The sequence below is a fragment of the Talpa europaea genome (genome assembly GCF_964194135.1).
Source record: "Talpa europaea genome assembly, chromosome: 4".
Lineage (NCBI taxonomy): Eukaryota > Metazoa > Chordata > Mammalia > Eulipotyphla > Talpidae > Talpa > Talpa europaea.
In genome coordinates this window covers 32,085,887-32,104,062 of record NC_140070.1, presented here as the reverse complement: position 1 = coordinate 32,104,062, position 18,176 = coordinate 32,085,887, and the positions used below count along the sequence as shown (strand labels likewise).

At 40.8% G+C, this 18,176-nt stretch overlaps 1 protein-coding gene across 1 annotated transcript in view; it reads right to left on the bottom strand.

The window, feature by feature from the left end:
• Positions 1 to 10,622, bottom strand: part of ZMAT4 (zinc finger matrin-type 4) — a gene marked incomplete at both ends in the record, with an annotated part of 215,381 nt that extends 204,759 nt beyond the window's left edge. Inside the window, one exon of the mRNA XM_084231451.1 lies at positions 10,521 to 10,622. Coding sequence (XP_084087577.1) covers positions 10,521 to 10,622 — 102 coding nt within the window. The remainder of the gene's footprint in view (positions 1 to 10,520) is intronic.
• Between the last annotated feature and the right edge of the window lie 7,554 nt (positions 10,623 to 18,176).

Sequence of the window (18,176 nt, the reverse complement as noted above, 5' to 3'; positions counted from 1 at the left end):
GTAGGGAAACGGCCAGAATCAGGTCAAGGTCATGACAACCAGGTCATAACAGGTCATCTGGAAGCCCAGAGGAGGTATTTGTGGCAGTGATAGAAAGGAATTTTGTTCTATTTTTCTTCATTTGGTCTTAGTAATATCTAAAACTTCCAAACTGCCTATAGGTTTTTCAAGGTAAAAGGAGTACTATTTCTATAGTTGAATCAGCAGAGACTGAACATAAGACACTTTCTGGCACCTGCCACAGTGGTAACAAAGTCAGTCTCCTAGAGCCTAGGAGAGCTGAAAGAGAGGGTGAGGGGTAAGGTGTATGGAGTTAAGAATGTATGGAGTAGGACGCACTGCCAGGGCAATGAGAAGGTGGCACAGGCACTGCCTGACTAGGCCATTTACATCATTATATGATGCTTGGAGAAAGAGATGAATTTCAAAGTTAAGAAAATTCTCAAAATTAAATCTTCTTGGTAAAAACCTAAGTTAATTCAGCTCTCAAATCACAGAGGAGAAAGAGTACAAGCGGTCCTCAACAGCTTCTTCAAGCAACAAAAGAAATGCAGGCAAAGACAATGGCTTAGACCAATTTTCAAGTCCACTTACTTAGGTCATTAGCCTTTAAGAATCCCTTGTCTGCTAATATCTTGTTTTAAAAAAAAATGAACAAGCCCAGATGGCTTAGTGACTGGAAGTTAGCAAAATATATGTTCTCAAGTGAATGCTGAGGATGGAAAACTGGAAGAAAAACTGTCACTGTCAATAACCAATCAATATGCAATCAGGATTTGAAAAGCAACCAATATGTACTTTACTTAACAAATGCTCACAGGGACAAAATCTTGTTTCTACCAGGGTTTTGTCAAGGCCATCAAGGAATTATCAATCAATTCAACAAGTATTTCTTTTTATTGTATTATTTAATTGTACAGGTTCATACCTCCTCAGATGTATGTTAACACATCATGCCCACTACCAGGGTATCCAAAATCCTCCACCATAGTTCATTGGGCCCTCATCCCCCTTTGATCCTCACCCCTAGTTCTTCCCTACTAGTGGCCCCAATTCTACAGTCAGATTTCTATGGGGTGTGGGGGACCATTTGGTTTAGTTTTGTCTTAGTTTCATTCCTCTATATTCCATTTATGTATGAAATCATCTGGCATTTGTCTTTCTCCTTCTGATTCATTTGACTGACCACAATTCCTTTCAATTTCATCCATGCTATCACAGATGGCATGATTTCATCATTTTTTACAGCTGAGTAGTATTTCATTGTCCAACAGCAGGGGAAACAAAAGCAAAAGCAAATGGGACTATATCAAACCAAAATACTTCTGCACAGCAAAAGAAAACTGCATCAAAACAAAAAGATGCCCTACTGAATGGGAGAAATGTTTGTATCTCATGCATCTGACAAGAATATACAAAATCTACAAAGAACTCATACAACTCAACAAGAAAACAAATAGCCCAATCAAAAACTGGGCAGAAGAGCTAGATAAAGACTTCTCAAAAGAAGACATACAGATGGCAAACAGGCACGTGAAGGAATGCTGATGAGGGAAACGCAAATCAGAACCACACTGTGATACCATCTCACATCTGAAAGAATGGCCCATATTAAAAAGAACAGAAACAACAAGTATTGGTGACATGGAGGAAAACAAACCTGGACACTTTTAATGGGAAGACAGACTGGTTTAGCTCATATGGAAAACAGCATAGAGATTTCTCAAATTATTAAAGATAGAGCTACCAGACAATCCACTAAGTCTACTCCTAGGTATCTTCTCAAAGAATGGAAAATCACTACTATGAAGTGACGCCTGCATACCTATGTTCATCACCAAACTATATGCAATAGCCAAGTTATGGAAACAACCTAAGTGCCCCAAGAACAGAGGAGTATCTTAAAAATATGTGCATGTATTTCAATGACTATTTATTTGCAAATTATGATACATGCATAATGAGAACCTATGCCACAACTAAAACAAATAAAAAATGTAGAGTAAAACATGGGGTCATTTATGAAAAATATATAAGAGGAAAAGATTAAATTCTATTTATATACAAAAACACTTCAAAAAATTTGGTCATATTGATTATCCAAAAAGGAAAGCTGAGTAGTTATGGAATAGTGGAAGAATTTTCAAATCACATAGTCTTTTATACTTCTTGTGTGTTAAATCACATGAGTTTACTGACTCTTCAAAAAGTAAATAAAATGTTAAATAAAAATATTAGCCATTTATATATTTTATACTCTACCTTTTCATCACAGTCTTTAAGAAGACATACCAAAAAAATATCTATAACTAATGCAAAAGCATAAGATAAATAATTGAGAGATACAGATTGAAAATAAAACAGGAGAAAGAAAATGATAAACAGAGGAAAAGTGTACCAACAAGGCATAGAACAGAATTCTGTCTAGCTGATAGATGTAACCATGAATTTAGTGGCAAAAGCCAAGCAGAAAACAGGAATAGAAATAACTTTTCCTGAGAAATGACTTTTCTTGGAGGAGAAGAGCGAACAGATTTCTCTCAAACATCCACAGAGAAACCAATATGTCCTCAACCCCAGTGCACAGTTGGAGAGCCTCCTTGGGAGGTTGTAGGCCACATGGAGGAGAGAGGCCCTTTACCCCCTGAAAGACACAAAGGTCACAAGGTCTAGGAAATAAGATGGTTGGCCCCAAAAGACAGGTACAAAAAGGAAGCCAACAAATTAGACATGCCACTCTGCCACTCAGCCACTCAGTAAAAAAAAAAGCTCCAAATTTCAACTGGAAAATCTGTTTTTGATCAATTAAGCAGGGGTAAATATGGAGGAAAAAAACCCTAACTTGATAGCACATCATTTGCTTTTAAGATAAACAATAGTTGCATGCCTCAGTTTCCTATACAGCAATGTAATGAAACAGGTAACAACTTCATGGCCACCTCCACACATGTACTTGTGGGAATCTGTTCCTGTGCATGCTTATGGAAGCACAGTCTTTCCTCTTTCTTCTCCACTCCCACTCCCAATCGCCAGTGTCTCTACAGCAGACCCTAACACCATGTCCCCTAGAGTGTCATGTACATACAGTGCACATAGGAAATGCTAAGTGCTCATCAAATGATTGCATTTTCCTCCTGGGCACTCAGCATAGCCACATTCCCAGCTTCTTCTACAGTGAGGAGAAATGCCTGATGACTTCTGGTCAGGAGAGTGTGGGTGGATATGATGTTGCCGCTTCCAGGTCTGGCCCCTAAAATATCTGCACAATCACCCACATTGCCCATCAGTCCCCTAGATGCCATCTGGATTTTGAAATTTTGCAACATCAGGAGCAAAGACAGTGGAACCTCTGTCAGCTTCAGTCTAAAATAATCATATGACACAAAATCTCCCCCTACTAATGCACTAGGACATTATGTAAGCAAAGAAAAAAAATTATTTCTAAGATGTTGAGATTGTTACCACAGTTATCCTACCTTGTTTTACAAATAAATTGGGGTTCCTCTATAACAGAAATATTTGGCATTGCACAGTAGCAGATACATAGTAAGTGGGAAGAGGTGAGATACAGCAGATCCTGGCTATACAGTGGTAAAATGTTGGCAAAACTATTGTCGAGAAAACTATGGAAGGCAGAGCTTCTCTGTACTCAACTAAGAGTTTTATGAGAACTGGGTATTTCTGTTCTAGAACAAGTGAAGAAAAGGACAGAACACCAAAAACTTGAGGGTATGTTGTTTGTTATTACTAATTGCTACTGATTTTGAGTCAGGTTTTTTATGAAAGAATCAAAGACCTATAGGGCCACCCCTGGTGGCGCAGCAGTTGAGCGCTGGGCAGCAAAGCTGCCCGCAGCCTCTGCAGCGCCAGTTCGATCCCCGGCCTCCGGCGAGGGACCCAAATGGCACGACAGATCTCCCCTGCCGCATTCGCTGCTCCCCTTAGCAGTGTATTTCATCACTCTGCCTGTTCTGTTCCCCGTTCTGGCTCTGGTGCATTCTCTCACCCTCCCACACTTCTGACTGTCCCCAGTGCTTGGATAAATAACTAAATGAATCTTAAAAAAAAAAAAAAAAAAACTTGTTTAAAAAAAAAAAGACCTATAAAAACATTAGCAGATATAAATAATATGTAACAGAATTATTCCAGAAATTTGACTTAGTTGGAAAAGTCATTTACTGTATATCTCATGTCACCAAAAAGTGAGTGGTGACATTTTAAGATATTGTTTGTTGAAGACCCAGTAAAACTTTGCAGTTGAACATTATGAGTCAGTCCTCTTGGTCGTCTTTTCCTTTTTCTGAATGGGAAATGTTAGCACTGTCCACCCCTCCAAGGAGTAGAAGGGGATGAAATAACATTTCTTTTTTACTCTAAGTTACTGAACCAAAGAAATTATATCCTCAACTAATGGAGATGCCCACTCCCTGCCCAGAGAGCCTGAAATTTGAGCTGTACACAGTGCCCAGATAAGACTTGAGGTTATCACCCTGGAGAAGGCATGAGTGCATTTTATGTACTAAAGGAAAATGAAATTAATGTTTGGTGATCAGAGGGGTAGACTCTGGTGGAGAGAAACCTATGTGTTTGTTGAACTCATTCCATTTTTCTTCACACCTGAAATACATTACAACTTTCCCTGCAGTTGTAATGGGACCCCATGATTGAGTTCTAGCCAGTGGAAATCAACATGACTGCTAAAATCCACTGAGTGACATCATAGGCCCTCAACAATGACAGCTCATGTCACCCACAGGTCATTTAATCTAACCAAGGAGCACTAAGCATGCACACCATCTGACACTTATTCTCAGCCAATGTCTGCGTTGTCCCAGGTAGAGAGTGCTTTTTAACCTATTGCTGTTAACTTCACTGTCCTCTCTAATAATTTTGTGTTCCAGGAAACTATTTTGACAAAAAAAAAGAAAAAAAAAAAACAACTGATAAAAGATAAAATGAATGGACATGTTAAAATAAAACATAAAAATTTAAAAGGTTACAAATATTATAGCAGCTCAAGAATCATCAATGAAATGATCCAGAAACAAGTTTAAGACCATCAAATAATCAGGGAGAGGTTGAATTCTTCTGACATTATGAGAATGTCAGAATTGCTTTAACCTGGGCAAATACACCAGAAATTTTATTAGTGTCTAAGAGAAATTAAGCATGTCATTACTTCAAGAGACTTAAAGAGTGAAATACTGATTTTCAAAGTATGGTGCCAAGAAGGCATGTTCACAGGAACAAAGGTCTATAATGCTATAAAGATCTTGTATTGTCCCCAGGCAGTAAGTACCCGCATCTCCAGAAGCATATCACCTGTAATACCCAGAATAGGTGTGGGCCCAGTAAGCCCTGATGATACTCAAGTGAGGTACACAGTGCCTGTAGGACCAATGGGAGCAGAAACATAACATGGACCCACAATCTCATATACTGGAAGGGGCTTGCCCAGCCCATATGCTTACTCAAGCAATTAGAGAGGAAAAGTTGAGAAGAAGTTGTGACAGACTAAGGGGAAGGAGGCAATAAAAGCATTAGAAGCATCAGAAAGTCATAAAAGTTCAATCAAAAGGGGATCAGGAAAAAATATTTTTAATACATTAAAAAACAAAATTAACAGGCAAATATAAATCAGAGACATTCTGCATGGGAGGGGGAGGGAAAGTGATCATAGCAGGGAAGAGCACAAGGGACTATGGTGAAGGTGCATGGGTGAATTGGTGGTGGGCTTCTACGGGGAGAAAGCACACACTGTACAAAAAGGAAGAAGGATATAAAATATATATTAAATAAAAAATAAAATAATTTATTAAGCTACAAAAAAAAGTTCAATCAGCACATATTTGAGACCTTAATTTTTACCTTTTTGCCTCTACCCTCCAAGGACTTACATACCATCTACTTCTGGGCCTACAAGAATCAAAAGAGTGCCCTTTGACTGTCTCCTCATGTAAACAGAAGCCAGGGAAGGCAAAAGTTCTGTGGAAGGGCAATCCAAACATCTGAAACAAGAAACATCTGCTCCAGCATGCATTTATGGAGGTCCAATGCACCTGTGCCCACACTGATGTGAAAATAATACTAGGTTCTGCCAGCCTGAGTGGTAATGGGGTTCATTTACCAGAACTAACATTGCTTCAAGATTTAGAGAGGTTTAAAGATTTTCCCTCAGTTTAGGGAGTGTTTTTTCATATCACTATCAGACCATCACCGACAGCTTGATGACCATCTTCTGGGAACATATTGATTCCCCACATAGATACCCCTCAATGTTGCCTTTAAACTGGCCCCACTTCTGTCCCCCAGTCCCCACTCCAACCCTCTTCATTATCCTGTATCAATGAACTCCAACCACAGGCAAAGTTCTAGAGTAGGTGGTATGGAAATAAATGAAAAACTCAATGTGTGAATTCTGCCTGTCCTCAGGAAGCTTACAGTCTTATTTGGGAGTGCCAGGAAATCTGAGCTGCTGCTTTCATAAGAAGCAATTAATGAGACACATGGCACAGCAACCAGGGATAGCAGGGTTCACAAGCAGGAGCAAGAAATAGGGGCTGGCACATTTATGGCTGATTCATTCATCTTCTTTAGCTTTACTAAAAAAAAAAATGATCTTTCTGTCATTTTGATTTCATGTCTCATGATCTTCCATGTATACCTCCTCTGCTTCCCACATGCCAGAAAAGCGCCCTCTGCAACAACTTTTTCTCTTTGTAGAAAATCACTCTTTTGCCATTTAAAACTACAGCAAACTATTCAAGTGGCCTCACTGGGAAACTATTTCTAAGCTCCATAACAATTCAGGCTCTTTCATTTCAAAGATTTCTGCTTCCTTCTATGTCTGTGTGTCTACTTGTTGGAATGATTCGGACTATTCATCTAGTGAGCAGATACAACACCTAATTATATTTCCCACTGAAACATTAGCATGTTATTAATGTTTAGCAAGGAAGAAAAATAAAGTCTTGATTTTCCCATTTTTTCCATCTCAGAACTTCATAGCCAAAAACAGATTTTTAAAGTAGAGCATGGAAAGTTTGGTCCATTAGACACATGCAGGGTTTTGCTATGCTCTTGTACAAAGGTTCAGCCTTTCAAATGGAGCATGAGCTATTAGGCATTAATCCATCTGTTGTGTTTTTTTCCTCCTATTTCAGAGGACTCATATATTAGTCTCATAGCAAAAGTCATATCAAAAAACCTGTTCTTGGGCCTCCCTGGTGGCGCAGCGGTTGAGCGCTGGGTTGGGAAGCTGCCCGCGGCCTCTGCAGCGCAGGTTCAATCCCCGGCTGCTCTCCCCGGCCACCAGAGGAGGGTCCCACATGGCACGCAGATCTCTCCTGCCGCCCGCTGCTCCCCTCAGCAGTGTACTTCGGTCCTTCTGCCTGCTCTGCTCCCTGCTCTGGCTCTGGTGAATTCTCTCACCCTCCCACGCTTCTGACTGTACCCAGTGCATGTATAAACAAAACAAACAAAAAAATAAATAAAACATGCCTCTATTAAAAAAAAAAAACCCTGTTCTTTTCCCCAACACTACACCAACAACAAATTACCTTTCATAAATGTTCAATGATAATTTTATGCTCTTAAATAATTAGGAGCATATTAACAGTCCAAAGCCCCTTTTCTTCACACCTTGGCCACACCCTAACTGTATGTGCTTCTACTGGCCTCCCTCCACAGTACAAATTCTCCACACAGTACAGCTGGACTGGCCTCCTCAATGCCCCTTGTAGATGTCAAGACTTCTCATTCCAGGGCCTCCCCTGGTGGCACAGCAGTTGAGTGCTGGGCTGCAAAGCTGCGGGTAATCTCTAAACCAGTAATCTCTAAACCTAACCTATTCATGAAGACCTAGATAATTCACAAACTCCCAACAAATCATTTTTGACCATAATAGCTGTTGGTGATGACTCACTCTTTTGAATTTAGAACATGCAAAGATCTAAAACGTTAACAGCATAACATAGCACACACCAGAAAGCCAAACGGGCAGAAAAATGAGCACTGTTTATATCAAATTAGATCAGCAGCTCCCTAGGAGGGGAATTCTACAGTTCACGTTCTCCATGTCACATGCATATTTATAGCACACTGAACTAACCCAGGCTCTTCCTCCCAAGGAAACCTATGAGCATTTAGGGAGCAGATACTATTTCTCAAGTAGCTTCAGAATCCTCTAAAGTAACTAACATGATTAGAGTTGGACATACAGAGAGTACACAGAGAATTCTCACTGATTTGCCCCAAGGGGCAGTGGGAATATTACCTGGTTGAATCAGAGGATAAAATCACACTGAAACAATAAATTGTAGTAGAGTATTGAGAATAAGTGAAAACAATTACAATGAAATGCATGGGGTTGTACACTCACAGAGCCCACTATTCATGCAATTTCAACAGAGGTGGGTGTTAAGGGAGGGGGTAGGTAGTAGAATCAGAATATCAGTTTTCAAATGACCTTGGAGATCACCTACTGTAAACCATCCTCTTAGAGATGGAAAAATAGTGTGGAAGTCTCCTGGGGTAAGCAGGAAGACCAAGAAGACAGAAGGTGTCCTCATTCCTGCCCTTGTCACATCACAGCAGTGGTCCAGCTAGAAGGGAGCTACTCATTTTCACTGAAGAAGTGGCCCCCCTCTACCTGGAGACAAGAGTGACATTTTATTCAGGGTTCCCATCCACATTAAGTGGGAATGTATCCAAGGTTGTTTTGATGATATGTGACACTGCTAATCGCAGGTATATTGTCATTGCTTTATTTCCCAGCTCATCTATGTCACATGCAACAAATGCTAACACATCCTCTAAACAATAAAATGATGCCACAGCAAAGATACAGTGTGGCAACAGGGAAATAGGAGTTCAAATAACTAAACTCTTCATTGAGCAGTTAAACTTTTTTTTTGTATTTAAAAAAAGAGTTGTCATTTTCAGAGTTCTGACATGATTTTTCTAGCCCAGGTAATATAGCAGTGCTGGACAGTGATATCAGGACATCTTTGCAAACTAATGTTCACCGACCATTTATAATACACAGGCAACTTCAGGAATTAGGAAAGATTCAAAAAACTACAACTCCATTTCATCCCTCAAGAATAGAGTAAGATGATTAAAAATGAACACAAAAAGTCTAATAAAGGAAGATCATAAAGGACTAATAGGAGGCTATGAATTTTCCAAGTCATGATGAATCCCCTGATTTTCTTAGCTATGGAAAATTATATTAAACCTTATGTGTTGATGAGCAATATCCTCAGAAATTAGAAAGTTCTTAATTTTAAAAGATGAATTTCTTCCATGTTAGATCATTCTTTTGACTTCACATTTACTTCTAACATTCAGTTGTCGATTGACAAAAGAATATGGTAACTTTTTCTCACAGATGCTGATTTTCAAAAGTTTTCTCTGAAGACCAAGTTATACTTGCCTTCTTCAAAATATTGCTGAAACAGAGTTAATCATGAAAAACAATATAATTTTGCCTGTTTGGCGCACTTTAACGCTTCCAAAGCATATTCGCACACTCTATTTCAATAGGTCTCCTCAGGTCACCAGAAAACCCTGAGGATGTGCAGGGTCGGCTGATTGTGCTTCTGAGCTCTATGTGTGCATGTTATTATTATTATTGTCATTGTGCAAAGAGGAATCTGAGTCTCAGAGGACTTTGGTGAGTGACAGTGACAACTGGCATTTGTCAGACTCGTCAGACAAAACGAAAATTGCTGGCTAAGCCCTTCAATCTAAAATTACTTACAAGTTATTACACTTGAAAACTCATGCTCCCTCTGGTATATGTTCTCTTGAACAGAAAACACGCCAGGCAGCACTCAGCACTTGGGGCCCCCAGCTGCCCCTCTACTCCACTATGGCGCTGTGCTCCCTTTTCAGAAACTCATCAACATCTTTCCTTTCATTCTCTCTTCTAACAGAGGATCAAAAGGTGGCCACAGATTCTTCCATCCTAAAGATCCAAAGCTACTGAACTATGTCCTTCAAAAGTGTCTGGCGTTACAACTTTGTTCTAACTTTGAGAAGTCTTTATGCTGACAAACACATTTAGGGCAGCAGCCATCTAGGGGAAGAAATTGGTGCTGAGTCACTGATGCCGCCATGTTTTCTACAGTGATTAACAAAAAGCAACTGAGCTTATCTGCAAAGTCGCACAAGGCAAGAGGAGCTGGCACTAATGCATGCTGCCCTGTGTCCCTTAGGGGAACTTCAAGGATGAGCAATGACAGATCTCACAAATAAAGAAAGCCCACAAGTCTGTAGCAGTTGAAGAATAAAGAAGAAAACAAAATCTTCGAAGCAGCAAGGGCCTAACAATAATGTCCCCAGGGTCCTCTCACCCAATCCCATACATACATGCTTGTCCTGGTCTGATCTCAGACTATGTAAGCTTAAGTCCCGTAGTTCTTAAAATTTGCCCTACATCCAGGAGGGACACTGTCAACCCTACAACCATGTCTTTCTTCCATTTGAAAACATGGAGTGAAAGTAACCGTCCTTACCTCGTAATGGGCCACACGCTGAGATTCAGAAATCAGCTGTGCACTGCACACCTTGCAGTAACTGTCTGTAAATAAGTCCTGATCAATATCGGACGACTTCATCAGGCTAAACGAGAATCAACAGAGAAGAAAAGAAAAATGAGTCCACTTGTTGTGATGTTTGTACAGGAAACGTAGTGTGAAGAAGTTAGGAACACAGAAACAGATCTGAGGACAGCAATGGTGGAAGGAACTCTCCAACCCTTTGGTGTTACCATATCAATTAACCTGAGCAGGCAGAGAGTTAATGATTCTCTGCTAAACACCCAGTGTGGTTACTGTACCATAAAAATGGAAATTCAGCTTTACTTTTTTTCTTTTTAATAAATCACATATCTGATGCATTGTCAAGGATTTATGCAAGAGTATATTTTCACATGATTTATATGAACAAAATATTCTAAGTATCCAATATATACAACAATAGAAAGAGGTTACATGAACAAGGTACATCCACACACTAGAATACTATGTGGCTCCAAATACAAATTCAAATAAAACCCTTCTTAAAAAGAATATTTAGTGAAATAGGAAACCACTTACCATTAATAAATAAAAGGTTTACGAAATCTGTATATACAGTATTATACTAGATTTATTTAAAAATAGGTACAGATACATAGAAAAACATTCCAGAAAATTCTAACACACTTTTAATAGCAGTTATCTTTGGGAAATTATAGGCAATTGCTTAGGTAATTTTCTTTAAGTTTTCTACAAAGAACACGTATTACTTTTGTAGTACATGGGAAGAAGTTAGCTTTGTCAAAAGCCTTAAAGGAATATAAAACCTAGTTTAGACTATAATGGTTATGCTGAGAGAATTTAAAAATAAAACCAGGCTAAACTATAACTTTCCTTACAAGTTTGTACTGTGTAAAGTGAGGAGCCCGCACTCTCCCTGCTGACTGACTCATCTACATTTAGGGTTGTTGAAATTCATAAAGGCCACCTCCACTGTTCCACACCACAACTGGGCCCACAATGGTAAACATATCCCCACTGCCAAGCCCTGAATCAAAGCACAGCCATGGGATGCAAGCTCACAGAAGCAATTAGTCACAAAGGTATCTTAGAGCAGCTGAAGGGCACTGTCACCACCCTGGAAACACACCTGAGAATGTTTTCCTGAAACCCACAGCCCCCACTCTGTTTTACCTCCTACCTGCCAAGCGCAAAGTAAGGATTGTGCCAGACAGCATGCCCATGGAGAGGCAAGGCAAAATCGCCTCAAACAAGAGGGATGTGTGGGCACTTTGGCGTTTGTCTTAATCCAACACCCTCATTTTACACATGAGACTGTGATTTCACATTGTGATTACTGACATCACCATAAATGCTGCCTAGCTTGCACGAGTCCAATTTCCACACCCCTGATCCATTCCAGGTCTAATGAGATCAGTCATGTGATGCTGGGTAGGTTATTAAGTCACCATTTTCTTCCTATAAAAACTGAGATGACAATATTTGCTGTCTTAGAGAATTATAAAGAGCAAAAGGAGAAATATAGAATTGCTATATATAAACTCAGAAAATCTCTTCACTGGAAATGGGTCATTATCACCTTAATGATATCTTGACCTAGGCAAGAAGTTAGCCAACTCTTGACCAATGCAATAAAATGAAGGCTTGGGATCCATTTTAAATGATTTTTGAAGCCATCTGAATAGGTGGGCCACAAAGTAAAATATCTGCCTTGGAAATAATAATGCTTGCCTCAGTAACTACAAACAACTCACTTTTTATCCTTGACTGTGGCTGTAATGGCCATTAGCACACTTACATTCAGAGACTCAGAAGGATTCATAGTTACTGCTCTCAAGAAAAATGGGTACCTCTTTTTTTTATGCCCAAGTGCCAATGGGTACTTGTCAGGCAGAAAGAGTCACAGACTCTCACACTTGAAGTGACCTGTTATTTCTGAAAGTATCACTTGTGGCAGACAGCCTCATCAGGCTGGAGTCCTACAGTGCCTGGAGGCTCACTACCTCACATGGAACCCATTCCAGAGAGTCTGGCAACTCCAGTTGTTAGGTAGTTTTTAGACTGAAACAGATCTGTCCCACTATAGCTTTTCTGTCACCCACTGATTCTGTCTTTGGGTACAACACAGATCAATTCTACTCTCTTTTTCAAATGCTATGCTCACTCAAGTATTTAAAGATAGCTCCCTCTTCCAAGTATTTCCACCCCCTCCCCTGCCTTATCATACATTTCTTTCTGGGCCATCTTCAAAGGCAGTACCAAGAAGAGAACAAAGCACTCCATATGTGGTCTAACCAGGACAGAGGATCACAAATCCAAATGACCATACAAAATAGCCACTGTCATTTGTAACAGTCTCCCCTCACATCCTGAATGAAAATGGAGAAGAAATGTTTTGATGATGGGAAAATGTAGTACAACATTTTGAAATGTCAAATGGGAAAAGAAATGTATTACGGTGTATTTTTGAAGCCAAGTTCCTATAAGTAGTTGTGTTTAAATATTATCGTGTTCCCTGCTATTTCTAATAAAGAAGTGCACAAAAATAGATTCATGGGTGACCTGGTTAATAGGAATCTCCAAACTCACTGCACACTCCTTCCTCATTATACAACCGACTGCAGAAATCAAACACTGTGAAAGGATATTCAAGGTACGTGTCGGACCAAGTTGGGCCCGTAGGAGTCTGAGTCTCGGTAAAGCAGCTGTGCAGCAGAAATAGCTTTAAAGGCAGAATATAAAATGTGTATACTAAAAAAAAAAAAAAAAAATCAAAGGAAGAAGAGAATACCATGGTTTTTTTCCACTGTTTTATATAAGAATATTGATTTGAATAAGCCTATATGCAGTAAAATAGCAATAAAGACCCCCCTCTGAAATCCACAAGGCCTGAGGGGAATACCTGAATAACTTCAATTCCAGTGGGAGGCAATTAGTGAGCAAGTGTCAACCTGGTTTGTGCAAGAGGCCTTTTCTCTAGAAGAGAGCTCTGTGTAGGTCACTTTAGACAACCAGACGGTCTGATTTATGGTGTAAAGAGTGGAATTCCTAAGAGGAAAGGCTGTCATTTGCTTCCCTCCTCTGACTCTTTAGGATTCTCAGCTTCACTGGCTTTCCAAAGTACAGGAGAGCTGGTAAGAAAAAGAAAGGAAAATCAGACTGCCTGTCTATAGCCTTGTCCATGGTTCTGAATCAGGAGACAGTGCAGACTGGGAAGGACCTTGATCACTTATTGGTCAGCTCTTCTGTCGCATCAGAGCTCATGTGTGATGAGTCCCATCCTGAGAAAATGGTGATTGTGCTGTACTCTAAATCCTTGGAATATTTTGAGAAGAGTGACAAGAGTAGGGGAAGAAAGGAGTCTGAAAGAAATTTCAGATTTCATGGAAAATTTCTTCATTCCATTCCATTTCTAATAGTGTTAAAATAACTCCTGACATGATGATCCCAAACCCATATAGAGTTCTTTAGATGAAGAGGCATTAATTCTAATCTAGGTTTGGTCACTCACCAATGAGTCTGTTCAGCAAGTTACATACCCTCCCTGAGCCTTAGCTTCATGATTTGTAAAACAGGAAGAAATGTCCTCAAGGGATTATTGTGATGATTAGAGATGATGTAGAAAAGAAGCATCTGACAAAGACCATGGCCTATGGTAGTCACTCAAAAATGGATATTGCCACCATTACATATTATTAATTTTGTATTATCTTTATTCTTATTTTCTGAGGGAATTTGTAAATATTTAAGAAGATAAATAAATGGAACCACTTTACAGCCTAGAGGGGAAGATAATTCAGTGTGCTGAAATCATAGCTTTTATTACCATCATAGACTTCTCTTTTATATTAACAACATCATCAACAAACATGACTCATTTCCACTGAATTCCACTGCCAGCTGATACTCAGGACTTATGCCTGTAAAGACCCCATTCTTAAGTGTTTAAAGTCTATTTTTGCTCTCAGTAGATGCTGATACTTGCAGATGAACACTTTAATAAGAACTCTGCCCTCCCCCCCATTCTCTCACCCTCTTATTGTGACCTGGTGCCTTGGGAAGACAAATGAAAGCACATGACATCCAATGCCTGGATGTGGACCAGCTCTCTGGACCCACAGCCACTCACTGTGGTGGTCATGGCTGTCACACTCCCCAGGTGGCCTTACTCTAGCTTCTTGGGCTTGATGTCCCCCACCTGTAGGTGCCCTTCCATCATAGTTTTGGGCATTTGCACTACAAACCTCATCTATAAGATCTAATAACTTACAGATCGCCTTTGACTCATGATGGCATTACATCCCAATAAATCTATTGTAAGCTGAAAATACGATCATTAGCCGAAAATGCATTTAAAGCTCCTACCTAGTGAACATCGCAGCTTAGACCACCTAAAATGCACTCAGAACACTTATGTTAGCCAGCAGCTGGGCGACATCATCTAACACAGCCTGTTTTATAACAAAGTGTTGACTATCTCAGGTAATATATTGAATACTGAAAGTGAAAAACAAATGCCCTAATTCAAAATTCAAATTGCAGTTTCTTCTAAATGCCTATTGTTTGTGCACCATCATGAAGTAAAAAAATCATTAAAGCAGAGACCTGTTCATACTACCCTCTACCTACACTCTTCTCTCACTCATCCTTTAAAATTAGGATTTAAGGGGTCTCCCTGGTGGCACAAGGGGTTAAGATGCAACCTATGACCTGTCCACAGCCACTGCAGCATGAGTTCGATCCCTGGTCAGCCAGGGAGCAACCCACATGGCACAGCAGACCTCTCCTCTTTCGCCCACTACTCCCCTCAGCAGTGTGTTTCAGCTGATCTGCCTGTTCTGTTCCCCACTCTGTCTCTGGTGGATCCTCTCACCCTCCATACCTCTGACCTGTACCCCAGCTCTTGTATGCATAAATAAATAAATCTTAAAAAAAAATAAAATTAGGATTTAAGACCCATGCCAATCTCAATCAAAAGGTTACTCTTGTCTTTAGGGGAAGACTGTTGAATTTCCAACTGTCACTTTCTATGATTTTATGAACTCTTCCATATCAGAGGTCATAGCTCCTTGAAAGGTGTTCCCAGCAGCACGTGACCTCCCTAAAAGGCCTAGACCCAGAAGAAACAAATATTTTACTTGACTACTGTAAAGTTATAAGGGATTTTTGGATGAGGCTTAGTGCTAAGGGCCTTACCACCTGACTTCATTTTCTGGAAGAAGGAGTACCTATCCGAATTTTTAGATGAAGAAACTGAAGTTTAAGAGTTACGTAACTTCCCAAAGGTGACAGGCCATCTAAATGGCACTCGGGTACCAATCCAGGGCTAGAGCCCTCACTCTGGGATGCCTCCCTGTCATGGAACTCAGTGCTCAGTGAGCCATTCATCCATTCCCCTACTGTCTCAATCTGGGGAGAGCCATAAAAGACATTTAAAATGAAATTAGAGAGCAGACATCCTGCTTAGAATTCATATGTTGTGGCCTGGAGACCTCCAACTGTCCAGGCAAAACCTTGGAGGCTGTAACTGACCTCAGGGCACAGACTCCTTCCTGTGTTTATCTAAACCAGGACGGCATGCACTGGCATCTACCATACAGTCTAACCCACTTCTGCTGTACCTCCGCAGTCTGTGCTTATGTGACAGCATGCATCCCTGGATTCAACACCTACTTTTGCTCTCACACTGGCCTGAACTCCTGGAAAACCACAGCACCCGTCTGCCCAGTCTACTGGCTCCTCTTTAACACAGAATTGCCCACTCTATTGCACATGTCCATCCTCGCCACCGCTAAAGAACTTGACTCCTGAGGCCACACTCTTGGCAGCGCTGGCCTTCTGCATCCCAGTAGCCAAAGCAGACATACTGAATTTCTGTCTCCTTCAGTTTTGAACAGCTGAATGGTTGCCCTAAAAATGCTGCCTGTTAAAATGAACTTTTCCCTGGTGATGCATGTGAAATGATAAACTATTCACATGCAGTCATAGATTCAAGCAAATCTCTACAATATTGTGGAATTTTTTCCTGCTTTATTTTATCCATATTGGAGCAGGTCAAACTCTGCTTCCAAGAGGGAAAGATAGAACTAGGGCTGGTCCACTATCAGCACAAAAATAAAATAAACAAACAAATATGTCTTGGTCTGCTCCCATGTCATCTTTTGGAGTTTTTATCCTACTTGCAAGAGAACCCCTAAACCAGCTACTTCTAGCACTTTCATGGTCACACTGTTACACTTTCAGACCCTTCTCCTGGGGCAAGTAAATACACCTTGTCTGCAAAATACAAGCAAAAAAAAAAAAAAAAAGGAAAAAGATTTGTAGACCTGGGGCATCAGCAGGCATCTCCAGAGTGACCAGCCACCCCCCACTTAGGAGCCTCAGAGGAAGGAATGGAAGCAGGTCCACCCTGTTCCCTGCACATTGCCCTCCACGTGAAGGTGGGGAAAGCACGGCTGGTTGCCTTGGCAGCAGACCAAGCAGTCTTAGCAGAAAAGAACTCTGAGAAGTACTCCACAAATGAAAGCACATTGGTCTGCCATGAAATCATGCCAGAGAGAGAAAAGGGTCAGGGAGCAGCACGGATAAAGTAGATGCCTGATTCCAGCTCCTGTGGCCTCTGACTCCACACCACAGTTCCTTTAACTCCCCAATACCCATAGGTGGCCAGACTGGAGAACCAGGAACACCCCTGTGAAGTAGCTGATATTGGGGGAAGGACAAAACCACCACCAGCTGAGGGAATCATGTGCATACATGGAGGTGTAAATATGTAGCCCCAAGGTTGTATAAATATATAAATGAAAATGACAAATAATTTAAAATAAAATTATATATATATATATATATATATACACACACACACACACACACACACACACACACACACACACACACCACCAGCTTGAAGACCTTTTGGGCTCCCTGTTCCTCAGGATGGAGTCCTTTCTTCTGGCCTTGTGCTGCCTCCCCCTTTCCTGATGTTGCTCAGATAAAGGGACTTGGCAGGCCAGACCCCTCCCCACACTTCACCCAAATACAGGTGCAATCTCTGCTTTCTAGCCTGAGCTTTGTTTTAAAAGGAGAGAAACTGAAAGAGAAAACTCCCCACACCACTCCCTTCTCCTGCTTGGCACCACCAGGAGCTGCATCGCTGACTCACACCACTTGAATAATTGCTTTTTAATGGCACCATTTTCTTCACTTGTAAAACCAGGCTCCATGATTCCTGACTCAGAGACATCTGCCACTGCTGGGCACACACTCACCCTTAGTCCACGGCCATTGAATTTCAGCCACTGTCAACCTCAGTCATATATGACACAGGTTAGCCTGAATGTCTGGGTAGGAGAACCACAGGTGTCCCAGCCTTGGCCAACCTCTGTGAGCCAGATGCCTCTGCCACCCCAAGGAGGTATTCCTGTCCTATCCCTGGCACCTAGCCCTCTCTGATCCCTTTTCCTTCATCTGAGTGTACAAGTAGGTGGGGGTCAGGGGGAGCATGCATGGTGCTCAAGACTTTAGACTACACTAGCCTCTCTTTTTTCTCTGGAATTCATCACATGGCCTCACCCCAGGTCCGGACATTATAAAGCCTCATTAGGATTCCCCCTTACTTTATGAAACATTTTT